The sequence below is a fragment of the Vanellus vanellus genome (genome assembly GCF_965231255.1).
Source record: "Vanellus vanellus genome assembly, chromosome: 2".
Taxonomy (NCBI): domain Eukaryota; kingdom Metazoa; phylum Chordata; class Aves; order Charadriiformes; family Charadriidae; genus Vanellus; species Vanellus vanellus.
In genome coordinates this window covers 129,540,993-129,564,262 of record NC_138906.1, presented here as the reverse complement: position 1 = coordinate 129,564,262, position 23,270 = coordinate 129,540,993, and the positions used below count along the sequence as shown (strand labels likewise).

Sequence of the window (23,270 nt, the reverse complement as noted above, 5' to 3'; positions counted from 1 at the left end):
CCGGCCGGCAGCGGGCGGGCGGGCGGGCGGCAGGTCGGTCAGCGGCGGCGGGGCCGCCCGGCAGCGGTCGCCCGGGGCCGAGATGTCGCGGAGCAGCCTCACCCCCCGGCCCGTTCCCCCGCCGGTGGGCAGCAGCGAGGCGGGCGGTGAGGGCGGTGGGGGGTCTGGCCGGCCCGGGAAGCCGCCGTGCAGTGCCGGATCTCGCCGTAACGGCTCTCCCCTGTGCCTCAGGAGTGGAGTGGGGGCTGATTTTTCCGGACGCGAACGGGGAGTACCAGTCGCCCATTAACTTGAACTCCAGAGAAGCTAAATACGACCCCTCGCTCCTGGAAGTGCGCTTGTCGCCAAACTACGTCGTGTGTCGTGACTGCGAGGTGGTCAACGACGGGCATTCGATTCAGATCGCCCTGAAGTCGAAATCAGGTAGGCTGAAAGGCGGCCTTTGCGTTGCCCGCGAACGCCTGTGGTGCCCGAAGCCGGGCTGTACGCGGGCACTGCGGGGCAGGAGCGGCGGCTGCTCCCGGCGGAGAGCGGTTGTGCTCCCGCAGCCCGGTGGGAGCCTTGCTCTTGGCTTCGGGCAGCAGGGAGAGGAGCAGGCTTTGCCACGGGACCTGCAACTCGCGACGCCAAACTGGATGGTCAGTGGGATCGCTTCAGAGCCTGTCCAGAATTTCCTTTTGTGGTGGTGTCGTCTGATGTGCTGGCATTAGCGGTTGTCCACGTTCAGAAGCAGTCCAGGCTATGGCTAAGGCAGTGTGATGCCAAACTATTTTGCACAGCTGGCAAATTTTGTCCTTGGTCAAAAGGCTATGTAAGTTAAAAGAGCTTTTTCCATTAGTTTGAGTGGGCTGTGAATACTAACTGCAGACTCGGGCAGCTTAAGATAGATGTTCCAGTTATACATGTGTACAATATTAATGAAGAGCAGGTAGCAAAGCAGTCATCATTTCTTAAAGGGTGTTTTGCTGTCATTCATCAAATAAGAATTAGAAGCAAATAATGAAAGAAGCAATTTCAACTTAAGTGAAATTGCAGTATCTCATTCAGACCTTTCATAGGATGAGGGGGAATGGCTTCAAACTGGAAGAAGGTAGATTTAGATTAGATATTAGGAAGAAATTTTTCACTTTGAGGGTGGTGAGGCACTGGAACAGGTTGTCCAGAGAAGCTGTGGATGCCCCATCCCTGGAGGTGTTCAAGGCCAGGCTGGATGGGGCTTTGAGCAACCTGGTCTATCGGCAGGTGTCCCTGCCCATGGCAGGGGGGTTGGAAGTCGATGATCTTCAAGGTCCCTTCCAACCTAAACCGTTCTATGATTCTATGATTCATCTGGATAAATTATTCTGTATGAAGGAGACAACTGTCAAGAAAGTTGGAAGAAAAAAAGTAATTTGTGCTTTCCAGCACTGTGGTAGTTCTTACCATCTGTTTGGAAGAGCATCCAAATTATTCTAACCAATCTTAGCTAGTAACAGCCTTCTGGGGGCATTTAAATGGCTGAACATTGTCAAACCATGAGACATTCCAACTTTTGTTTCCATCTGAGATCTCAGTAGTGCTGGGAGCTACAGCTGTGCTGGGAATGAGGGAGTCAGTTCAGTTTTACACTGATTTTTTTAAAAAGAAAGAGTTTGATTATTTTAATAATGGTGCTTTCCTTTGTAATTTCCTTTCCATGATAAATTCCATGTATTGTTGCAACACAGAACATTTCTTTCCACAGAATTTTGCAGATTTCCAATAGGATATAAATTTTGTGCTTCCAGCCAGTTTTACTGCCTTCATCAGAAGCAGAGCTCTTTTCCCAAGGAGTACGATTCTCTCTGCAGGATCAGGAAGGTTCTTGAATTCTCCTGCGGAGGAAGTGAGAGTGACCACAAACGACGTCATCGCTCACATGCCAAAATGCAACTCCTTCAACCCTACCTTTCCCAAGGGAAGTTTGTAACTTAGCAGAAATAATTAGATGGGACCAACACACCTAAATGCATGTTCAAAACCATTAGAGGCTTAGGAGAAGGCTTCTTTTTAACTTAAATGTAGTGTGATTCCGGACTGATGAATCTTGAAATATGACAAAATGTGAAATAGAATAAAAGTGTATGACTAAGGTTTGGAATTACGATTTAGAAAATCCTGTTTTAGTTTCAGCTTTTCCTTAGATTTCATGTTACATAATTTCCTATTCTCCATTTGTAAACAGGGGGTAATTTTTCCATTTTTGGGTGGGGGAAGACAACATTTGTTATCCCTACCAAGAGGTGAAAAGAGTTAATGAGCTGTGTTTGACCTAGTATTCTGGCCAGTTTTCAGGGATTGCGGAAACTCCTGCAGCTTCTTTTCCTCACAGGGGATCTCTGATGACAAATCCATTTAGCCAGATTATTTTAATGGGAACTGTTGAGCACTAAATGCTTTTGAAACTCTGTCCAATTAATGTGCAAGAGATCCTCATCTACTGTAATGTTAACAGTCAAAGGAAAACTTCTTTGTGGGAAAATGTAAACTGATTAAGATACACATTAAAATCAATTTGTCATTACTTGTGATTGATTTTATCCTTTAACTCAAGACAGACAGTCCATCTGGAGTTCCCAAATCCTTCGTGTTATTTAATTGCAAACATTTTCACAGGCTGCTTCCAGTTTGATCATTTTACATGTGTTATGCATTAGGTGGAAGAAGCATGTCCAACTGTGTAATGGAACTGTATATTGAAAAACGCTTTAGAGGATATCCTACTAACAGAGAGACTTCTCTTAAGCCAGCAGTGGATTGCACAGTGGGTGATGGTTTCAGAATCATTTTCTAATGAGGATCAAAAATTGCTGAAAGGCAAAGCAAAGTTACACATTTCATGCATTGACAAAGATCAAGATTTGATGAAAGGCAAAGGAAAAATAAACATGCTTCATGTGTTGAAATATTTTTATCATAGGACCAGTGTTATAACTTAAGCTTCATAAATAAACTCTTTGAAGCTCCTGCAGATCCAGAGCTGCATCGTATAGAGGACATTTTTTCTATTTACACTTTCTCTAGGAGCAATATTTTAAAACAGAGAAAATGCATAATTTTCCTAACAAATGGCACTAATTAAGTATCATGTTTCTTTACAGTTGTCCAGATTTCCCTAAATACTTTAATTGGTTGTTTCCCCTAAAATTCACCAGATTTATAGGTTTTCCCTATAGGATATAGGTGTAGATAGAATATAGATAAAGCAAGTTTAAGAAGCAAGTCCGAACCTGTAACTACATTTAGTACATTTCATTGTAGAAACCCTAATGGCTCTTAGATTAGTTATGAAGAATTATTAAAGGAGGGTTAATCAGAATATTTTAATTTTTTCTCCAATGTAATTGCTTATCAAAACCATAACTAATCAGTTTTCTTTCAGGTTTCTTATAGTTCTGTACTTCTATTTTTGTGTTTGTACAGTTGCAATATGATTTAATTGCTAAATTATGTTTTAGTGTTACACTGTGTCTTATGCCTCAAACTAGGCCATTTAGTTTGTGTGTCACAATAACTTTATATTATGAAACTTTAATTCCCTAATGCTGTAGGTTATGCAATTAAATAATCCTTATCAATTGCCAGAGATTGTAAAAGGTTCATTCAAAGTCTATGAAACATAAGCTAGAATTTAATGAGGAAGACTGTAAAGCCCTTAAGTAAAATCTAGCCCTGCCTAGAAGCCAATATTCGATGATTTCAGTGCAAAGTTACCTACAGCTTGTGGAGTAATATTTGATCTGAAGCAGAGTCACAAATCTCTGGGCAAAATGTTTCCATTGATTAATTCCAAAATAGACTGGGGCTCACAAGGTACAATTGCTTGCTTTTACTACTTGTGGTGGAAGTCTCTATTAATGCAAAAATATCGAGCTATTATATAATATTATTTTTTTTGTGTGTGTTAAAATTGTGGATAAATACTTTTAAGCAATTCCAAATGTTTAAAAAACTGAAGTAATAAAACAGCTACGGCTGCCTAGAAGGTGTTTTTAAGTAAATGAGGAATGTTGTTCCTCCTGTGTGTAGGTTTGATTATATTTTGTTATGGAGGCATTCTGTATCTCAGAAGTCTGACAGGTGGTATATGGTTGAACTCCTTTACCTAGCAAAATATTGGCAATCTGAAGTTTTCTATCAGTTTCTGTGACTCATAGCAAATATAGGTGATGGAGAGTAAGCATTTGGACGAGTTGGAGGTAGTTACCAGTTCAGTTCAGAACCCTGCCATCTGTTTAGAGCACACAGCTACTGTCTTGATAAGAGCAATAAACATATTCACTCTTTGGGCTGATAAAGGTACAATGTTCTTATTTTGCACTATGACCAGCTGTTCTGCCTCCTAAAACAAGGAGTGCAGCATGACAGCAGTTTTACTGTTGTTCATAACTGCCTGAATTTGTGTTTTGTACTTGCACAGTGCTTCAAAAGTAAAGATGTCAAGTCTCGTCAACTTTACTCTCTCCTCTCTAGTACCTCTGGTAATAAAGAAGCTTGCAACAATCTCCCCATTGTATTTGGAGAATATATTCAGTGGCTTGTCTGCTTCGAAAGCCAAGTTCCTTACCATTTGTCTTCTTTCCCAGTGTTAATAGGGGGGCCATTACCTCGAGGACATGAGTTTGAACTGCATGATGTTCGATTTCACTGGGGAAGAGAAAACCAGCGTGGTTCTGAACACACAGTTAATTTTAAGGCCTTTCCCATGGAGGTAAGAGTGACACTGTGTTGCATAACACTCACTAAATGCAGAAGACTTTATTTCATAGCCTGAATTCCTGGTAGCTTGAAAGAGAGTTTCTTTTAGCTCAGCATTTTATTGCTTTATATTTCAACCACAAAGCTATCTTGCTGAGGTGTGCTTTAGTGCAGGTAAATTAGGATATGCATCTGGAATAGAATGCCTCCAGCACTCATCACATTGTGTGATTAATTGGTCATAAAGTTAACTTGCAGAATTATTAACTTCTGTCTTAATAATATTAGTGTTCTAACAAGATCTGCCGTTTCAACACTTCCTATGTCACCTTGACTAATAGCTATAGATGGGGAGAACTAGCCACTGGAAATATTTCCATGGTGAATAATAGCACCTTAGGTAAATTTGGAGTAAGTGCAGAGCAATTTGTTCGTGAAATAGCTTTACATACCTGAAAGTTGAAGATTATGTGATATTGTTGGGTATGTTCTGTCATATCTCAATGAATTACAAAATTCTGAAACACAAACAAAGTGATAATGCAGTCTGAAAAAATTCAGCTGTTCGTGGGGTGTCAGTCGGGGCTCCTAGGCAACCCAAAATGCTGGGACCTATTTCTCCTGTCCTCCAGCAGCCGTTCATCATATTAATTCACTTCCCACTGTCCCGTTGCTTACGCTTGTCAAGGAGTGGCTTGGAGTACCCCTTAGACCCTGGGCTGCAAGACTAGTTTTAACAGATGCCAATCCTGATGTTTGGTTTTCCATCTTTTATTTCATTTGTTGTGCACTATTGGTTTTAAAGAAAATCAAGATTTTTTCAGAGTTCTTTGAGTTATTTTTGCCTTATTTATCTCTCACAAGTCTGAAACTCTGTTTCCTTTTTCTCTGTGTTGTTCAGTGCTAGGAAATTTGTTTTTGTAGCATTATATTAATGAGTGCTGGACTACGGGAACAGAACTGCTTTACAGAAAAGGATATAATAAGTGTTAGAGCACCTACTGCAGAACTAGGTGCAAAAAGCTTGTGGACTTACACCATCAGCCTGATTCTTAGCGTTGTTCAGGTACTTTCTTTAAGAGCTGTGGGTCAGATCTTGGTCTCTGCTGTTTGCTATTTTGCATTGGTCCATCAAAAAACTTCATCTATAAAGTGAAGGGGCTTTGCAGGTTGATTTGAGGCAGATCTTCTTTGCAGGTTGATTTCAGGCAGATCTTGGCAATTCAGGAGTATTACTTGAATGAGGAAGACTCATCAACCGAAGGGAAAGCAGAGGAATCACTGCTGCATCCTGATTACCTGGCATAACATATACACTATGTTTTTTATGGACCTTCAGGATACTGCAGTGTTTCCCTGAGGCAGGAAGTAGCTTGTTCATTATGAAACAGCTCTGCTTAGTGCTCTTCCTCAAGGCTGATCCAGTGTGTGGTGATCACAAAATATTGACATGAACTATGTCAAGAACTGTACTTGGGAGTCTCTGCTTAGTGCTCTTCCTCAAGGCTGATCCAGTGTGTGGTGATCACAAAATATTGACATGAACTATGTCAAGAACTGTACTTGGGAGTCTATCAGGGTCTCCTGTCTCCTTGCTTATTAAGGATCACTTCACAAACAGTCTTGATGGTGTGTGGGATCAGTCTATTGATAATCTGCAGAAACCCAGAATTCTCTACTCCAGATCAGTGCAGAGAAAAAAGTACTTGACCCAGAGATGCAAAACAACAAACTTAATCAGTCATGAAGGGATTTTATTCTTCACCTACTTTAAAAGCAGCACAGCAGCTGCACAAACAGAATTCTGGCACAGTTGAAAAACATCACCTGGAGGTGAGCAAGCCAGTGTTATCCTGTGTCTTGCATCTAAGCAGCTTTCAGCTGGACTCTAATCTCCAAGAAATAACTATTGATGCAAAAATTTTGTAGCAGAAAAAAATTAATTATAACACATTTTAAACACAGTGTGAATGTTTAATTTTGCAAGCGGATCCTTATGCAGATTAATTCTTCTGGCAGAAAATGACAGCATAGCTTGTATTCAAGGTCAGTTGCACACAGGTATATTGGCTGAGCCAGTTCATCATCTTCTGCCCCGTGTTGCAAGAAAGCGCAGGGCAGCTTGTTCGACAAATGAGCTGCATTTCCTTCTGCTGTATGCACAAAGAGCTGCTATATTAAATCCATCTCAGATTGTCCAAATCAAATACTATACATGAGTAATAATAAAACAGGTGCTTGTGACTACTATGTTTATGAACTAGTACACCTGAGACTCCAGAATAGAAGATTTTCTGTTTCCATTCCAAGGATTGTCCCACTTTTTTTTTTTTTTTTTTTTTTTTTTTTGTGGAGAGCAATCATTTTGATGAGGGGAAGTCTTATTTTCTTACCTTTTAACATTAGCATTGGGTTATACAGTTGTTGGAAACCACCATAATTCTGAACACATTTTGGGCTTGATGTTTACTGGGTTTGTTAGTTACTGAACACAAACAGTGATGGGTGCCTGTTTTGGCTATACACAAGCAGTCTGGTGTAGTTTATGCTTTTGTCCTGTATTAAATGCAAAATAATCTGGCAGTTCTTTGTGCACAAATGCATGCCTAATAATAGGTTGAGCACCAAGTGCATAAGTCTGGATCTTCTTCCAGTGAGCAAATCTAGTAGGACGATTTCCTAAGAAACTAGAAATGATTTACAAAGCAAATGATAAGGATTTTAAATTCTCTCTTTGTGGGAAGGAGACAAGTCAAGGGAAGTATGGAAACATAAGTGCTTGGTTTAAGTGGGCACCTTAACAACACAACAAACTAGGCCCAGCACTGGAACAGGCTGCCCAGGGAGGTTGTGGAGTCCCCTTCCCTGGAGATTTTCCAGACGCGCCTGGATGCAGTCCTGAGTGATGTGCTCTGGGCAATCCTGCTTTAGCAGGGGAGTTGGACTAGATGATCTCTAGAGGTCCCTTCCAACTCTGAAAATTCTGTGATTCTGTGATTAGATACTCCATTACACTATTATAAAACCCAAGCAGTTCTACAGAAATCTGTCTGATATGACTATCTAAGACTATTCTGATATGACTATCTAAGACTATTTATTGACTGGTGCAGCAGTCTGTTTTTTTAGGACCGAAGACTGTAAGGCTTTGGTTTATTACGTTGGACCAAATGGTTGTGGAACAGCTTCAGATTATCAGTGTAATGATCTTTGTGAAGTATGACTTTAAAAAAGAGTGTTATTTTTCAAAGTTTGGAAGAACACTCTTCAGTTCCTTAGTCTCTTTCCCTTTGGTACCATAACTGCTTTTATAGAAATTAGGCAATATCCTGTATTAGTTGGGTAATATCCTGTGTCTCTTAGTGAAAAAATCTATTATTTCTTATTAGACAGCTGGGGCCTTTGCTCATGATTAGGATATATAGGTTCAGGGTGAAATAGGTTAGACTACTAAGCTTATGTAACCTCTGGAATGGCTTCTTGAAATAATTCACACTGTAAAAAAACATTGTTCATGTGGCTTGGAGGCTGAGTTCATTGTTGTTTTTATTATTATATGAGGTTCAGCAAAGATATGTTTTCCACCTTTCTTGACTGAAGAAACCAGATTGTTGACAGTACTACGCCAGTGTTATCATTTTCACTGAAACAGGTTAATACAGTAACATCTTTTAAACAAAGGAAGAGCAGAGGGCTGTATGTATTAGTACAATACTCCTCTCTCTGTTCCATGAAAACCAGAGCATGAAGGCTGTTCTTGCCTTTTGGCCAGAAATTGGAAGGAGACATTTGTGCAACCTTCTCCAGAAATCTTTTTCACCAAGTACTTCTACCGTACATAAACAGTGTTACTCTGCCTTATCCCCAAAGTTACTTTTGCCACTGCTTTTGCTAAATATTTAGTAATGGTCTTAACATTGAAAGACTGTTTCTTGCCAGCAAATGGAACAAGGTACCAAAGATTAGATTGTGCTTTACAGTACACATTTCCACAGAGCAGTAAAATCCACACTTATACCCACATGTGAGTTACCTGAACCTGATTTTGGTGTAAGAAAGAGAGGAACTATTTGACATCTTTATTCCTTTTCTTCATGCCAAGAGTATGGATTGGAGAAGGTGGAAGAACAAATGAAGATATAATGAAACTCTGACTCTCTCCCTTACTTTTGATGTATAACAGGGAGATAGAGAGGGACAGGAATAGCAAATTACTGCTATTTATTTTTGTTGTTAGCAAAGTTAAAATAGTGGCAGCTACAAATGGAAGTCCATTGTACCCGATCTCTGTATAAACGCAGCATACTATAGTATCAGACCGAATCAATTTACAGTCAAAAAAGACAGGAAAGACAGCAGGAGAAAGTGAACCATATGATGGTATCAATGTTGTTTTATGAAAAAAAAAACCAAACCAAACAAACTTCACTGCTTTGGAAGTGAAGGGAAATGGAAAATAATGCCTTAAAGGTGTCTCTTCCTCTTACTTAAGTGGTGGTGTGACCAAAGGCACACTCTGACCGTAAGGGAACAGTTGTTTCCAGGCTGCTGTTCTGAAATAAAATTCTATCTGAGAAAATAAAAAGGTTTCTTTCACCACTTATAATAAAAAAAAAAAAAAAAAGGTTCCTTTCACCACTTATAATATGACCAGGAGGATAATTTTCTGTAATCTGTCCTCTTTAAAATGTAGGGTTATATTAGCTGTGAACCATGTGAAAGCTCTCAGTAGAAGAGTATTGGCAGAAAATAATTAAAAAAATGTTTCCAAGATGTGCATGAAGATTGAAAACTATTATGGTCTGTCCTACAGTTTTTGAGTGGAATAGAAGAAAATACAGTTGCCTGAAGGACCAGAATCAGTTCTATACAGGAAAAAAGATGTTCCTTTCTGTTGTGTAATGAAGGGCAGACTAATTCATTCTGAAGACTCTTTCAGAGTTATTGAAATACCTGCTGCAATGAAGTTAAATATCATGCAAAAAACATACCCTATCCTTGGTCTGATTTAAACCATTAAGTTTTCCTTTGTTCACATGAAATGATGCCTGCCTAAGGATCATCAAACAGTGTTACAGCTTTAGGGCTTCAGGTTAGGTGGTTAACATTACACTTACCTACCTAAGTCTTTACAGTCTCTGGTGTAGCGATTTCTCTGTGCCTGGCTCTGAAATCAGATACCTGCATACTGTGCATCCCCTTTCTGGCAGTTCTTGAGAGGAGGTGTCATGCTTTCAACACAGAAATTTATTCTTTGCCAACTTTTAATATTCTTTGTGAACATTATTTAATCTTGCTGTCTGTTTTAATCAGTTTCTTATTAGCTTTTTAGCAAATTATTTGGGTTAAAAAAATAAAACAGAGTATTTGTAATTGTAATAGAAGGCCTGGGAGATAGAGTGTATGCAAACGTATCTCTCCCTCTTTATGCAGAGACTTACAAATTACAGTGGGACTGGGTAGATGTGAATGGCAAGCAGGAATGACAGTAATTTCTAATATGTGAGCTCAATTCTGATATCTGTGGATTTTTGCCGGTAGCTTTAATGGGACCATGATCCCAGTCATAAACCCTAAAAGAAAAGGTTTTAAATCAAGGAGTAAATACTGTTGCCTTAGCTGATTGCATTGATTACCTGCTTTTGAAAAAAAAATTAATTCATTCCACTCGCTTTGGCAGCACAAGAGCTATGAATGAAGAGTATTTTGCTTAGGCAGTCATGAATTTAACATGAGGCAAAAAGAACAGATTCCAGAAGGGTTTACTTAGCTTCATGCTGAGGTCTGGAACTCTGCTTAGAAATTGTCCAAGTTTTCTGGTGGACGATTAACTTGTTACTCAAAGGCTTGGCTGGTTTCCTAAATTTTGAAATCATTGCAGATGAATACTGTAAGCCATGATTAAAACAGTGCGTCTTAGAAGAAAACAATGACATTCATTTAATAGCTCTATCCTTGACAGGTTATGAATGACAGATTAATAATAGTTTAAAATAGAACTGCCCATTGGACATTATCTAATTTTTGAGGACAGAATGGTGGAAAAACACAGGAAAATCAGGCCAATGTCTCAGCAGATGTTTTCAGTTTTGTTTTCCAAATCGGCACTGATTCAAACAGAAACAGAATCTTTTACACATTATGTAGATGACATTTACAAACATAACAATAATACTTAGCTTTTCACAGCATTCCATGGGCAAAATTGGTCCTAGCACCAATTCTAGGGCTGTTGTATTATGTGGGATCTTAACTCTGTATGTGCAGGTGTTTTTCTGCATTTTTCTGTAGACCATACATTCTGTGGCCCCCTAATTGGTGTGACTTCTGTTTGTTTTTTTTGTAGTGGTACAAACCTGGGAGTTCTCCGTCCCCTCCCAGTATACTGGGAAACAGTAAACCAACAAGAAAAAATAAAATAACCATCATTGTAAAAGCACACATGAGCAGCTTATGACTCTTGAGATTGTTAGTTGCTAAGCTCTTTCAGTATTATATTTTTATTGTGGTTGAAGGTTAATTTGACCTAAATAGATCCATGCAGTCTCTTAAGTATAATTTGTTTCTAGGTAATTTGTCAATATGAGCTTGGATTGGCCCTTGTTTTTCTCAGTCACATATAGTTTGACTTTTTCAGGGAATATATCTATGTGCTTTGTATTGTGGATTTGTGAAAAAAGCAGGTGTAAAAATGGGCTGATGTGCTAGCACAAACATGCTTTTTAGCTTTGCCTGAGAAATGCTCAGTTAAGCTGTGTGGAAGAACTGTACACTTCTTCAGAGGTAGCAAATGTGATTTTCTTTCTGTGCAAAATCTGCAATTTATTTATTGGATCGAGGAAGAGGTATAAGCTGCTAGACTGCAGCTCAAGGAATAGTGGCATAATAGTCTATACTGAAGCTTTTTTATCATTTTGTCTCTCTTAAAAGAGTTCTCTTATTTACAGCCAGTCATGTGGGGAGAAACACTGTGGCTCATATGCACCTAAAACTCTTTTGAGGTGGCAGTTGCAATAGTCTGTGATTTGTAACTTCTACCATGATGGAGTATTCTCTTAAGAAATAAATGGTCCAAAATACAAATGACTGAGCAGAATAGGAAAAACTCTTCTAAGGAGAAATGTCGCAGGTGGAGAGAAGCTGGGGGAAGGAAATGAGAATGAGAAGAAAACGAGTGACTAAAGAGGGAAGCCCTCCCTTGGGTTCCCCATTCCATCTCACCTCAGCTTATTCGTTTATTTCTGCCAGAAATTGAGGACAGTCTTTGCGCTTCGCCTGTAACAGATGTTTTACAACACATTTTCTTGCAGTTGTGCTGGACTAAGATGCAATGTTCAGTCGCAGCCTGTACTAACAGGTTTGGTGGCTCTGCATCCTCGCGGAGGCAGACATGTAACCTTAAACAAAATATCTCTTCGCAATCCTTGTCTGCGGTGGAAACAATATAGCCTCTGACACTTTCTAAAAAGATGTGAATCTTTTCCACTCCTTGAACAGAAATGTGGCTTTGCTTTCTCCATACTCTGCTTTTTCACATAATTGTCTTGGTGACAGTGCCTGTGCTCATGAATATAGAGGCTGCTATTGTGACATGCCTTATTGCAAACCCCATTCCCAACTCTAACAAGAGGGTTACTTATATTTTCACTCCGCTGTGGGAGAATAGCTTGTGTAGTCACTTAGAAGATGGGACATCTGAAGAGGACTTAAGCCCAAGTTTGAGCACAACAACATGGCTGCTCAAGTCTCTTCCTTGCCGTTTTTCTTGGCTGTCTGCCCTTGGTGTGATTTGCTTCAGTTTTATGTAATTTTCTAATTTCTGCCATGATGATTGCTGGCAATCTGCTCACATCTTGCCTCAGTTTCTTGGTGCTTTGGTTTTCTTGTTTGGTTTTCCTTGTCACTTTTCCCTAACCACTAGGCCTAACTGTTTTTCTGTCTAAGACCTGTCACTTGTGGAAGAAGCTGGGAAAGACGATTCCTTATTTCCTCCCTTTCCATGCTGCATGCTTGTGTCAGGACCAGTTCCTAGGTTGGCCCCAGTGCATGAGTGAATACTCTTTAAGAGGGAGATAATAGCTTTCTGATGCTAAACCCAAAATATTGTGTTCTTGTGCTAACAGTGCACACATGGCTTTTAAGAGGTAAAGGATGAAACTTAGAGATCATCTAGGAGCTGGAAACCTTTGAAGGCTTCCACAGGTATTTGCTGTCATTCCTGAGTGCTTCACAAGCACAAATAATGTAATCCTTAAGACATCAGTGCGAGGGAGACAAATTCTGCTATTGCCAATGAACTGGTAGAAAACAAGTTCAAAGGGATTAAATTGTTTGGCTGTGGTCACACATGATGCCTTTTTCAGAACTGACGGAGAACTGACTCATGATTCCTAGATGCTTGAATTCTATGTATTCTAAGTATGACTTTCAGACACTGTAGTACCAAAATACCTAACGTATGTTGCAAATCCCAGTTTGGCAATTTAACCACAGGGCTATCTGATGCCCTAGTCCATAGGCCGCACTGTTGCCGATGAGATGGTCTCACTGGTCATTCCTGCCTTCTCACCATGGCAGCATTAGGCCATGTAATGAACTGGACTGGGGAACAGTTAGAGTTTAACAAATTTTGCAGAGTTATGGAACTATGGGAGAGGAGAAAAGTATAATAACATTAGGCAATCTGAAAACTTGCAATTCAAGAGAAGACTGTTGGAGATGTATAACAAGAGTTTATTATTTCAATGGAAGCTTAGCCAACATTACATGAAAAAAAATGACTGAATTCCCTAGAGGAGTGCAGTGTGGAAGAGCAACTGCTCACTGGAGAACAGTCAAGATTATGACTGAAGAAGATAATATGCAGCTGCAGATTCTCATCTCTTTAGAGAGACCCTTAGCTTTGAAACACAGAGAGCCATGGGATTCAAAACAGTTATTAATAAAACTTAGTAAATTAGCAGGGAAGGTATTTTTTTTTTTATTCTGCCTTTATTAGAGAATTTATTGTTGAAAATTAAATCAATGATTTAAATCCTTCTACATATGAACAGTCTGTTCTTAAATCCAGGACAACAAATTGCAGCCAACACTTGGTGGAATTGGACATGCTAATGTTTAATGCTTAGTCATATAAGTGACACTTCCAGGATTAAATACTTAACCCATAGCACTTTGTGTTTTCTGTCTTCTTGATGGCATTACTAGCCTGTAATATCATCAGCTATTCATCAAGGGCCAGTCCTTTTCCCAAGCTTCGCTCTTTCTAACTGTGAAGCTGTAAAAGCACTACAGACACACATACACCCAACTCAGGTTGGCAAGAATCCAGAGTAAAAGCAGGATGGAGGGTCCTGTGCTAAAATTCTTGCTTTTTCCTTCCTGGCCTTCATCGTTCAATGGAAGGAAGAAAAACGTCTTGAATGTATGTTTGTTCCTGTTAACACAGGTAAGGGCAGACCCAGGGCACCTCAGCCCTGTTTGCTGGGGCCAGATGTGGTATCAGAGAAGAGTCACGTGCTCTGTGGTGCTCCTTGCTTCACACACTGAGCAGAAACTGAGCACAGTGAAGAGCCTGACCTATGAATTACACAATAATAACTGTGTAACTTTTAATTTTCTTACCAATTGGGTTCATACTGAAAGTCAGCAATCTGGAATCAAGGGTGTCTGGTCTTTTTAATTCCTTTTCTTAGCCTTTATAATTTTATTGCAGTTGGAAAAATGTTCATTTTTGATTAATTCCTATTTTCTTTTATCTTCTCTGTGAGCCAGTAGAAATAAGCAGTGTTTATGCTTTCAAATGGGAAGAAAAAATAAATACACACAAATTGCAGCATTCTCAGTTTCCCCTATACCCTTTGATGTTTTGCCAATGCTTTTCCTAAGAAACAGGCAAGCTAATGTCACATGTCAGCCACCTCTGTGAGCAAGTGGGGAGAAATTTCCATTTTCTGTTCAAGGCCTGGACAAAAGAGGTCTAGGTTGGGTTTGCAAAGCTTTCTGTGGATTGGTGTGCTTCACAGAAACAAAGACAAGTAAAGACATTGGCGTTGTAGTTGCATTAACCATAAGATGCTTTATGCCCATGTCTTGCTTCCCAGTGAGTGCTGAGAGAACTGCCATGCTGTTTGGCTTTGTGTCAGCCTCCTTGCGTCCCATTCCTGTTTCCTAACCTGGTGTACAGTGGAAATGAAGCTCTTCTCTGAAGAGTTTGTCCATCTCTGGTTAGAAGAGGGATGCAACACCCGTTTTTCCCCCTTTTTCTTGAGTTTAAATTTATTTTCTCTTTTTTTAGCCTCTTAGCTTCTTTTTCCAGAACAGGAAGAACATTCAACTGGATTTTTTATGGTACTTATTTTTAGCTTACTGTTTGTCGCTGTAGTCTTTTGAATCTCTCCTTATACATATGTACTTCCTGCTGTTAGTTTCATTTCTTCAATGGACCAACAGTTCTTTTACATGAAGTGAAGTTACTGCATGTGATTAGACTGTTCGAAGAGAACATGGAACCCTGGTTAATATTATGTGTTGCAATGTTTTTATTATTCTTTTTCAGTGTGCTTACCAATGTCGATACTTCTTTGGCACAAGCGATTTGCCACAGCAATTGCGAGAGTGTTTCCTGAGATGCTGCAAATAATTCAGTAGTCCCACTATTCCTTACCTTTTCAGTGGCACACCTGAAGGTATGCCACTACATTTGCTGTTGCTTGGCTGGCTTTTTGGGAAGAGAATAGATTTTGGAAGGTGTCTTTGCAGCCCTTCCTTTTATGATCAAACTCAAATAATATTATTTACAGCCATGTTACAGTTCAGTCCTCTTTTAAAGATGTTCACAGAGAGGAGAGCACCAGTCAGCCAGGGTTCTGGACTACCCTGATGACCCAGTCGAGCATTTGTTCTGCATGTTTTAGCTGTGAATTTAGCTTTTGACCCGAGACATATAGTTTCTCACACTGTGACTGCCAAGTTGTTTAAACAATATCTCCAGGATACCTTGTACTCTGCTCCAACTTGGTCTGTTTGCACCTAATTTCTCTGATTTTAGATTACAGACTTCTTTGTTCAGGGAATGTCATCTTGTTCTGTACATACCTGGAGCCTGACGGTTAACCCACAGACTAGACCTGCTAGATCTTTAACACCTTCAATAAATTGTAACAAGCATAAGTTCAGCAGAAGCTGTGCTTTCCATTCTCCTACATTATATTAATCAGGAGGTTTTTAGCACTAACAGTGTCATCATCTGTGTTTCTTGGCGCTGCTTTCAGCTTGTCTCTCTTAGTGCTGAAATTAATGTTGCTTTCGAAGACAGGCACACAGTTCCCTTTATGTCATTTTTTATGACAGTGATCTATGTATGAAATTTTAAATATCTAATTTCTACTGGAAAGTCAGGGGCATTTTGGCACCTATCCACAATAGAAGCATTGAAAAATTTGTCTACAAGCATAAACCAGGTACAGTGATTAATAACTCCTTTGGCAACTTTCTCATATTCCTCTTTATTTTGCCTAGAGTTCATGATCTAGTAATTTGCTTTTGTTTGCATTTGCATTTTCAAAGGAAGTGTATTTACCTTGACTGAACTGTAATCTTTAACCATGCAGGCTTTGTTACTTTATGGGTTTTTGTTTCTTTTTTTTTGTGTCATGGAGTACATACACATACTCCTGCTTCATTTTCAAACAGCCTGTGTATCAGTCCCATTAACTTTAATTTCCTAAACCTCTCCTTCTGGCTGTTAATAACTAACTTTCTATTTTTTTAATCACTTTTCTTGAAGCTGTGTGCCCTGGTCACATCCTTGGTTTGGTCCCCTTGTGAGGATTTGGAACTTAATTACTGTATGTTATGGTCACTGCCAGCAGCTTAGTCAATTGCTTCCTGAAACAATTCAGTGCCAAGTCAAGTATCAACTCATAAATTCTTGTGCACATGCATAATAGCAAGACACAATTTTTCCACATTTTGTCCTCCTGTGATGTTGTTTATGCAATATTTGCGTTGGTGAAATTGCACATTATTATCGTACGCCTAGGCTGTGCTGCCTCCCATTATTACTAGCTGAAATCCTCAGCTTCATTTCATCCCTCTTAAACCAGGGAAAAGACTTTATGCAGGTCCTAGTTAGGTTGCCAGAGTTTCTCGTTTGTACTGTTTCCTCCTGAGCTTTTATGGCAAATTGTGAATAAACCAGAGTATACTGATCTCTAACAAACTTGGGTGAGTCCAGGAGAACAGTTCTTAGCTCTACAATGTTTATCAGAGCAGCTCTAAAGCTGCTTTAATTTACCTTAGGGATACAGATTCATCCCCAAGATGGTGTTTATGTAGAATCAAAACAGACGTTCAGCTCCACTTTTTCTCAGCACTGACAGAAATATGACAAAAAGCGATATGCTAAAAATTTCCAAACTAACATGTTTTAGATGCAACTCTAGTTAAGATGCGGTGATGCAATATTCACCTAACTATTAGTCTTTTGAGGTACAGCCTATATGAATTGAAATAAAAGTGGGAAGGTATGAGAACAATAACATATCTCTCAGATGCCTTCTTGTCCTGTAATATTACTAGACTAAGCAGACTTTTTGGGAGCTTGTAATTGCTAGTTGCACAGCTAACAAGAAATAGCTGTATAACCTAGTTCTGACCAAGGAACAAAGCTTTCCAGAAGATTAATTTACACATGATACAGCATGCATTGAAGAAAGAAGCTTTTGTAATAATTAGCTCCTCTGTAAAGAGTGAAAGTGTAGAGAGTGGAATAAGTACAATGGGCAATTGCAACAGCAGCATAGATTCAAGCAAGCCTCATGACGATAGTGTCACGATCTGATGTTCTAGTAGTTTAATGTGCAAATCTGAAGAGGAATTATTTAAAAATGACATTTTTCTGCTGTGTGTAGAGCACAAACAGGAGCCTGTTGAACAGAAGGATCCCCCACATCACCATCCCTTGCAACATGGGATATGGTTGCCAATCAGGTTGAGGCAGGACCTACACCCAGGCAGGGCAGGTGTTTCATGTTGCATCCTGCTGCCTCAGGTGCTGGTGTTTTTATTGGGCACAAATCCCCTGTAGGCCTGGTTCTGGTGCTGGGGAGGTCAGGAGGGGTTTTGCTGTTGGTGCGTCTCCCCTTGACTCCAATGGTGTGTGGCCTTGGTGCTTTTTCCCAAACCACCTGGTGCAGGCTGTGGAAACACTGTACATCATCAAACAGTGTTTTATAGGGATCCTAATAGCAAATTAGGGTTTTGGTAGTTTAGTAATAAGTATTCATAAAGAAAGCAGTTATAGTATATAGACTCCTTTATATGGTAGCAAGTAATTCCAGATTGTGCAGGTTTATAGCAAATCTATGACATTAAGATCATATAAAAGTGCAGAGTCCTTCTCCTCTTACCATTAATCAGATACATCATAATAAAAGATGAATTGTGATTTATTTCAGAGTATATTTTCCTATAAGGAATGAACCTGTCTCATGTTTAGTCTGGTGCTTGGGTGACAGATGCACACCAGCACGTTGCAGTAAGAGCTAGTAGCAACTTTCCTGACATTGCAAGAGCTGATAGGGTAAGCTTAGATGAAAGTAAGCTTTGGTGAAACATGGTCATTCGCATAGGTGGATGACTGAGATGGTCTGAGAAAAAGGCATCATTCAGAAGTCAATCAAGAGGTGACACTTTGGTGGTCACAGGCAATTTGTGCCTGGGCTCCTGAACAGAGACTCCTGGCGAGTCTGAAAGGGACACAGGCAAGGGACACAGGTTGCTACAAGAGAGATTCTGATTAGGTACAAGGAGAAAAAAATCTTCACTATAAGGGAGTCAAACACAGAAAAGATTACTCAGAGAGCTTGTGAGATCTCCATTGCTGGAAATATGCAAACCTTACATCGGACAAGGCCCTGAGTAACCTGATCTGACTTTGAATTAGTAGCTAACTTTGAAGTTGGTGCTGCTGTGAATGGGCGAAGGAGGTAGTTGAACTGAACTTCAAGGCTACTTGCAGCATAAATTATCCTGTCGTTATATGTTTTTATGTGTGAGCTGGGAATAAAGTAAGGTCAGCAACAGAGTTTAAAAGATCATTTTTGTTCTTAGTGAGCTTAGGACCCTGCAGATTTCCACAGAGCAGCCAGTGCCCCAGACAAGGGAAGAATGTACGTGGTTCTGTAACTCTGTTTTTTATTGAGAGGACTGACTTCCAGAACTGATAAATGTGCTAGATCATATACAGTGACTCTGATTCCTGCCACAATCTGTCATCCCAGAGACTCTGATTCTGTGTAAAAATATACCATCACAGGCCTTTTCTTTTCATATTGACACAAAAGATATTACTGTGATAGAGAAAGGAATGGATTTAAGTGTAAGGTTTTGATTTGTTTATTGATTTTAAAGCCAGAATCTCTGGCCCTTAGTCAGTTTTGAGAAAGTCTTGATTTGAGACAGGCCCCTTGTTAATGTCAGTGTCAGCTTTTCCTAAGCAAGGACATTAAGACTGGTATCAGTAGTCTTTTGATTGAGTGGGGAATGGATGAAAATTGAGAAGATTCTCAGATTTTTTTCCATAGCGAATAACACTTCTGCAGGGTTTGCTCTGCTACCTGGAATAATTTCTTAATCTTTCCTGTGAAGGAGAGTCTCTCCAGCTGTTCACAGAACAAATCAACTTTATCAGCACTTTATTATCATTTGCCTTCATGAGTTTTCAGTTTATCTGATTTTAAGGAAGTCACTTTTACAATTCTTTGATTTACAGCTGGAATGTTAAAAGGCTCCAAATGTTTTTTGTTTGGTTGGTTGTTTTTTTTTTTTATAATCCAAGAGAAAAATGTATTTTTTGAGCGCTAAGAGTTTCTCACAGCTTTGTGATTATTTTGTAAAAATACACTGTCTGGCACACTGAGGCAGCTACTGATAATCGATAACAGCATAGATGACTCATTTTGGTTGTCTAGAACCATCATAACTACCGAGTATCAAAACATTTGCTAACAAGTTGAGCAGAGCCTCTCTGCCATACTGACATGTGCAGCTTGTTTGTACTCTGAATGAAAACCACACAATATTAAGCTGACAATACACTGCAACTGATTATTTAAAAAACCCCACGTGGTTGGGTTCATATTGGAGACTGGCACCCCTTGTGAGTATGCACTTCTTATATAGCTGTCTCAAATCAACGTCAAACTGAAGGTTACCAAAACAGTGTTAATCTAGTAAGCCTCTCTGGCTATTGCTACTTGTAAGGTACGGATGCATGGGTATGAAGTTGTCAATGTACATTATATTATACTGATAGTTTCAAGATTTGTAAAAGCACTGGGGTCTTTCCTCTGTGTACAGCTGATTCCCATAAATATTAACTGGAGTTACAGGCCATGTTGTTTGTGGACTGTATCCTCTAGAGTTCAAATTTTGTAATGTTTGTAGAGTTTTTGCCATCTTTTTTTTTAAACTGTTATCTGATATTTTCATCTGATGTCATATTACAAATAAAAAAAGAGCAAACAAAAGGCAGAACAGCTCCAGAGAACCACAAGAACGCAAAGGATAAACCATGATTTGAAAGCAACTCTTTGCTACAGACACTCAGGCCTTCCTACTTCCTTGCTAATATTTCCCGTTCTGAACTACTTTTTCATTTATTTACCCAGTTCCCATCTGAGCTACATTTTTCCTACAATTCATTTGATTTAACTTCCATTTATTTAAGTGCATGTTGACATCCATTTATTTATTTAAATGTGCATGCATGGGCTTATCAGAGTTAGAGCAAAAGATGTGAGGCCTGTTGGCCTCTTGTTAGAAAATACTATAGTATTAATTATTATTTCCATTAGGTTGCCTTTCTAATTTCAGTTTTTAAATCCCTAATGACAGAACCTTTTCTGTGAGTAGCTATTCCAAATATCACCTTGATTCAGAACATGGGTATGTAATAAATATGGTGAGCAGTCCCTCCAGTACTCTGTCTCTATTGGTGTCCAGAAGCGATGCTGTATAGGGAAGAGACGTGAGCCTGACCACTGTTCCTTGTGCTCGCCAGTCATATACAGCCGTAGGACTAGGAGTGCTAGAGGCTATATCTCTGCCAGCTCTCTTTAGTGTCTGTTTTTGGACTTCTTGTCCATAATTCGTCTAATTCATCAATGAATCTGCTGATACTATTTGGGCACCATAGTGTTTATGACAGCAAGTTTACAACCTGCTGCATAAAAAATAGATTACTAATCTACCGTAATTGTCGCCACCTCTAAAGAAGTCACACAGTAGCATCTTAAATACAGCTCAGAAGTCTGTTCTACCTTGAGCTTTACAGTACAAAAAGATGATTCTTGTTCCAAGGAGCCTGCTGTGTATTTAAAGCATCCTTGAGCAGAACATCAAAGTTACAGAAACCTTTGGACCAGAAAGTGCTGAGTGCCCATTTCAGTACCTTCAGTAATGTTGATTACTAAACCTGAACCTAGTCAAAGCGTGTCTACATTAGCCTTAAGTATATTGTGTTATGTTTCTTTTTTTATGGTAGACCATCCTGACCTCTGTTGAGCTAGTGGAAAGGAAGGAGGCCTGGAGGGGTTGCAAAGACCTAAAGATACTTTTAAAATGGGTAGCTAATACTTAACTCACTCTCCCCATATCCACGGGAGATGTGGGAAGAGGTGCTGGCCAGTAGATATGTTCCTTGGAAAGCAGTTCCAGCTGCAGGGCGTTTTGCACTGTGGTCCCCTTCCATGCAACATCTAAGTGTGTTTTGTAGAACATCGTATGCTGCTGCAGAGACTAATTCTAGACCTCTTAATATTTCATAGCATTACACAGAGACTTTGGTGTCATTTTTCTAGCTGATATATAGCCTTATCATGTGGAAGTCTCTGCCTTGATGAGTCTGCTGCCTAAGACAGGACAACAACCTGTTTCTGGATAAACTGGAATCATTGCTGGTGTGGTCTGAAGTGCTTACTCGTTTTCCTCATGCTGAGGCTCAGCATTTTCCTGTCAAATCTTCAGAAAAAAAAACAACCCACTGTTGTCAGAATGCAGACAAATATCAGATTATAGACTTCACCTCCAAAGGAGCGTAACACGCTGCTGAATGCCACGGCAGCTTTAGCCAAGACCCGTCTGTTGACACAGTCAAAGTCATGGTCTCTTTACATTTGGCGATCGCCCTCGGCGCTATTGTTCCAGCCACCAAAGGACAAGCTTGCTTTGACATTTCCAACCAACCGAGTCGCGGTGCCATGCAGCGCAGTTCTCGCCACACCAAGGACATTGCCATTCCGACTGCAGTCACCCCAACCTCATTCTTTTCGCCTTTCCTTCTGAACGTCGGGATTTTGGTGAGGCTCGTGGGACCCTGAGCCCCCTCTAGTGGATAGCTGAGGCAAACGCCAGGCTCATCTGGGAAAATGAAATGCTTTATTTATCTTCTTGGGTGGTGGTAGTTCCGTGTCTGCTAAAGGGGTGCTGGAGACTGAAATCTCATTGTTTGATCCTGTGGTTTTGTTACTTTAAAAGCCAAAGGCGAAAATATGTGTAACAAAGCTTTTTATAGATGATAAAATACACGGCACTGAGTAAATTTATCGGCGATAGTGAGATAGCTTAGTTCTAACAGGGAGCATTTGTGTGTCTAGAAGTTTTGTAGCCATGGGCAAGTACATTTGTATTAGTGTTCTCATGTGCAAATGAATTATTATGTTTTTTAAGAAAAAGGTTTCATGGTTTTAGCACAGAAGATGCCTTTGATCAGCATGAATAGAATTATTTGTATGATAATTTGGAATTTAATTTGATTTACAATATGTTCATTTAAAATTTTATATTGACTTTTGAAATGACAATCATCAAGAGATGTGCCGAAAATTCTCATCAGAGATTAAATAAGGGGAGAGTGATTGCTTAAGGAACTGGTCTTCTGAAATGCTGAGATACCTGTGTGAACTCCTGTTGTCTAAGGGGCAATAAGCATTTCACAGAGGCTGCTACTGTGCAGAAATAAAACACAAAATAGAAAGACACTATCTGTTTTCAAAACTAATTTGGCTGAAGATGGTAACAATGTTAGATAACAGGGTGACATTTTAATTTCTTAGACACATGGCTGAGCAAAACATTGATCACGATTTTACAACGGGAATTAAATCTAAGAGTTTGTATTTTTTTATCTGTTTTATCTATGTGGAATGTGCAAAAGTTGTTGGCAGATAAACTTCAAAGCAGCTGTGCTTAGGATGTTGAAGCTCAACAATGTTATCAGACCCAGCCACAGAGATTACATTTTAGCATTAGTGCTGGAAAAACTCATGTTTGAAATGCATATTACCTCTCAGTAGGTAGTGCTGTCCCTTTCTCCCTCCTTCCCTCCCTCCCTCCCTCCCTCCCTTTCTTCCTTCATTCTTTCCTTCCGTTCTTCCTTCCTCCCTTCCTTCCTTCCTTTCTTCTTTCCTTCTGTTCTTCCTTCCTGCCTTCCTCTCTTCCTCCCTTCCTCCTTCCCTCCTTCCTTTCCATACTTCCTTCAACCCTTCCTT

The 23,270-nt window shown here is 39.7% G+C and overlaps 2 protein-coding genes across 2 annotated transcripts in view; one reads left to right on the top strand and one right to left on the bottom strand.

Moving 5' to 3' along the window:
* CHD7 (chromodomain helicase DNA binding protein 7) overlaps positions 1-23,270 on the bottom strand; it is a gene marked incomplete at its 5' end in the record, with an annotated part of 588,463 nt that overhangs the window by 192,688 nt on the left and 372,505 nt on the right. The gene's annotated exons all lie outside the window — the stretch shown is intronic.
* CA8 (carbonic anhydrase 8) overlaps positions 1-23,270 on the top strand; it is a 57,457-nt gene that overhangs the window by 286 nt on the left and 33,901 nt on the right. Inside the window, exons 2-3 of the mRNA XM_082499697.1 lie at positions 232-423; positions 4,605-4,729. Coding sequence (XP_082355823.1) covers positions 232-423; positions 4,605-4,729 — 317 coding nt within the window. The remainder of the gene's footprint in view (positions 1-231; positions 424-4,604; positions 4,730-23,270) is intronic.